A 4,126-nucleotide genomic window follows, 5' to 3' on the forward strand; every position below is an offset into this window, starting at 1 on the left:
TATTGCTCAGACAAGGTGGGGAGACTGAAGAAGACCCCTCTATCCAGGTGCTAAGATGTAGCCCCTCCACATCACCCCCTCACTGGGTCACAGAGCCCTCCCCCCTTCCCCATCCCAATCCATCTTGCTCTTTACCAAGCCTTCCACCATTTATCTTTGCCAGCCTTGGTCCTTGGAGATCCCGGGCTGGGATGGAGTGAAGCAGGCTGGGAGGATCCCAGTTTCTCCCTGACCAAAAAGACTACAGTTGGAGCCAAGCAGCAGATGTCTCAGGCACGTGGGTTCTATAGACACGGCTCAAGCATCAGTTCGTCATCAGAGAGTAAGGCTCTCTGTGGCCTGTTGGCCCAAAGCAGGTGGCTCACACTTTTGTGGGTGGTTTCTCCTCTGCCTTGGAGCCAGGCAACCCATTCTCTGTATTATCATTCCCTGAGGAACTCACAAGGCATTCCTTCCTGGAGAGGGAAACAGAGAATGAGGAGAGTAAGCACAATGAATATAATATGGAGAATCCCAGCCCGTGTCCTCTCCCCAATCTTCTATAGAGGCAAGATGACAAGACCATTATACACATGAAATATGGAGGAAGGAAGTCACCCACCTCCCTGTTCCTCAGGCCCATCATGCACAAACTGAATGTTATGAAATGATCATCTTTGTGGGGTTGCTATACGGAGCTGATCAAGCACTTAGAACAGTATCTGGCAGGTAGAAAGAACTCATGAAGGCTGACCACTACCCAGTCATCTCCAGTCTAGAAATGGGATCAGTGCCAAAGGGAAAGTAAATCGGGGTAGTTCCTGGGCTGCAACAACCCAATGCAGAGGTCAACAACGAGTACACAGAGGGCAAAGAGCTCCCTCTCCAGGGCCCCACCAGGCCTTCTCCTCTGGGACAAGAGGTAAAAGAACCCGAAGTAGAGGGCCACAGAAAGGGGTAGAGGAAGGAATGGGTTTGACCACAAGGGTGAGAGGTCTGGGCAGAAAGTGGTAAGATGAAGTAGAAGGAATCAGGGAGGAAAGATAACCATGAGCAAACATCTAGCAGGGATTTTTCTAGTTCCTAGTCTGACCACCCAATTTAACCAACTCCCTCCTCAACAACAAACCCCAGGGTTCCCCAGGGATGGCCTGACTGCTCCATCACTGTGAGATTTCTGCTCCTGAAGCCTCCAGGTCTTTCCCAGCTGCTGTTACTGAACGACAACTTACCCTCTATTTGAGCTGGAGAGGCTGGGTTTGGGGACCTTAGAAGAGGACAAACTATTTTATCCTTTTCAATGACTATTTGTGGGGTTTTGTTCATAGCTCCAATCTACCAACATGGTTGTTGGTGCCAACTACCATCAAGTTGTTTCCCACCCATGGAGACTCCAGACACAATGTGATTGCTACCACACTTATGTCCATGCTGCCTTCCCACCCGGAAGGTTCCCGCACTCTATCAGACAATATTCTGTTGTGAATATTTGCACTGGCTAACTTTTAGAAGTAGAATATCAGATCTTTCTTCCCAGATTGTCTTGAACTAGAAGCTTTGCTGAACCGATGGGTGTGACCCTGCTGGTATTTGAAATCCCAGGTGTAGCTTCCAGCATCACAGCAACACACACGTTGCCCCAGTACAAACTGGCACATGGGTGGTGATCAGCAGCCCCCGGGCTTGTATCTCACTTAGTGTAGTTTAAACCTTAATAATAACAGTGAGCAGAGAGCCCTCCCTGTCTACAGGCCTCTATTCAGATGGTTGAATCCTGAAATCAGCTGAACTATAGTCTAGTCAGTCAATCACTGACGTACTTCACTGTGTTCTCACGTGGTCCATCTTTACTGAGGATCTACTGCATGCCAGGCACTAAGCAGGCTCAAGTGAAAAGCAATTTTGCACAGTCCCTGCTTTCAAGAAACTTGCTATATTCCAGGTCATATAACATTAAACAAGTGGTGACAATACAATGTGATATATGACACATGTCAATTTACCAAAGAGGAACCAGATCCTAGCTGGTCTAGAGATCAAGGAAATTTTTTAGAAGTGTTTGTCATTAAAGATGAGAACAGCAAAAATGGGCCGGAAAAAAGGAAGGGGTCATTTCAGGGAGAAGGAATTGTTGTTGTGAACCACAGAGTCGGAACCGCGCCATAGCAGACCCTCCAGCAGGTTTTCAGAGGCAGTTAATCAGACAGGACAAGATTGCCCATCCTTCTCCCATGAAGCTGGTGGCCTCGAACCCTGTGCATTTGGGATTTCAGCTCAACTTCTTGCGACTAGGCCACCAGAACTCCCTAGAGAAGAAATAGCACACATGTGAACACTCAGAATGGATTGTGAGTGATGCTGTCCCAACACCTCCTTCTTTATGAGAAGCTACCCCATCTAGAGGGAGTGCTGGTGGCGTGGTGGCAAGGAATTGCAGTGCCAACTTAACGGCACTGGGTTCAAATCCTCCAGCTGCTCTGCAAGAAAAAGATGGTCAGTCTCCTCCCATGTGATTAACTGCATCTGAAAGGGCCTCCGGATGGCCAGCTCTGAGTCTGTTCCAACTTGATGGTAAAAAACAACAACAACAACACACCAAGCCTCTCTCCACCCAGCCTCTCTGCCCGTCATGGCCAAACTCTGTCTTCTGAAACTCTTGGATCATACCATGCCCTACAAGACATCATTAATGCCCTTATCAGGTACCCTAAGCAGAAGGAAACCAGTTACACACCGGGCATTCAGGTCCCCAGGGGTCTGTGCTTAATCACCTTTGTAGGCTTTCCTTCCTCCCTACTACAAGTCCTGTGTTCTCAACAAACAAAATATTTTGTTCTCTAGACCAATGGTCACTTTTAGATTCTGTAGCTTTCAATGTTCCCTCTACCTGTAAAGTCCTTCTCTTAACTTTCCCCAAGCCCAAACTGTATCCATTTTAGAAGACTTACCTCAAATGTTCCTTTGACCAAAATCTTTCCTAGGCCTCTATAGTGAGTTGAATAGTATCCCTCAAAACTCTTTGAGGTCTACTCAGAACCTCAAAGTGTGACCTTATTTGGAAACAGGGCCTTTGTAGAAGTAATTAATTGGAAATCTTAAGAGGAAAACTTCAGAGTATAGATTTAGATTCTAATCTAATCTAGATTCTAGATCTAATTCTAGATCAGGGTAGGAGCCAAGTCTAATAACTTGGGGTCCTTATTAGAAGATATGAGAACCCAGAGGCATGGGGAAGGTGGCCATATGGAAATGGGGACAGACTGTAGTGATGTACAGAGGTGCAGCGATGGGGACAGAGACAAGTCAAGGGGCATCAGAGATTGCCAGGAGGCACCAGCAGCCAGGAAGGAATGAGGAAGAAACCTTCCCTAAAGACTACAGAAGGAGTACAGCACCCTGATTTTGAACTTCTAACCTCCAAAGCTATGAGGAAATAAGTTTATGTTGCTTTAAGTCACCAGTTTGGGGCAATTTGTTACAGCCACCCCAGGAAACTTACATAATAGTTCAGTATTCTATCCCCTCTGAAACCTCGCAATATGTTCTGTCTCTTTACTGGCACTGATCTCTGATACCGTCTATGATTACATAAACAGTTGTTCACTTGAGGGTAAAATCTCATTTCTTCTAGAATTTCCTGTAGTACTTGACACAGCAACTTGGACACAATATCTCTCAAAAACAGCCATCAAATAATTCATGAGCTCTCTTTATATACAATGAGTCAGCATTATTATGGGAGCAATAGTTTTCAGCTCTGAAGTCAAATAAGTCAGAGTCCAAATCACAGTTCTCACTTACTAGCTGTGTGGCCCTAAGACATTTAATCACTCTGAGCCTCTGACTATACTTGTAAACTATTTAATTTCACTTGGATACACAATCAACACCCATGCTAAAAGCAGTCAAGAAATCAAAAGATGAGTTGCACTGAGAAAATCTGCTGTCAAAGACCTCTTCAAAGTGCTAAAGAGCAATGATGTCAATTTAAAAACTAAAGTGTACTTGAGCCAAACCATTGGTCTTTCTATGCATACTTTCTGTGCATTATAAAGTCAGCAGTAAATAAGGATAACAGAAGAATTGATGCCTTTTAATTGTGGTGTTAGAAAAGAATCCTGACTATCCCATGTTGTTGTTATGTGCC

At 45.3% G+C, this 4,126-nt stretch overlaps 1 protein-coding gene across 1 annotated transcript in view; it reads right to left on the minus strand.

Annotated features, from left to right (window-relative positions):
* Positions 1–361: 361 nt before the first annotated feature.
* LOC102856887 overlaps positions 362–4,126 on the minus strand; it is a 34,996-nt gene continuing 31,231 nt past the window's right edge. The window contains exon 9 of the mRNA XM_006890883.1: positions 362–455. Within this exon, the coding sequence (XP_006890945.1) occupies positions 362–455 (94 nt within the window). The remainder of the gene's footprint in view (positions 456–4,126) is intronic.

Source organism: Elephantulus edwardii, unplaced genomic scaffold (genome assembly GCF_000299155.1).
Source record: "Elephantulus edwardii isolate Elephantulus edwardi_28Jun2011 unplaced genomic scaffold, EleEdw1.0 scaffold00093, whole genome shotgun sequence".
Taxonomy (NCBI): domain Eukaryota; kingdom Metazoa; phylum Chordata; class Mammalia; order Macroscelidea; family Macroscelididae; genus Elephantulus; species Elephantulus edwardii.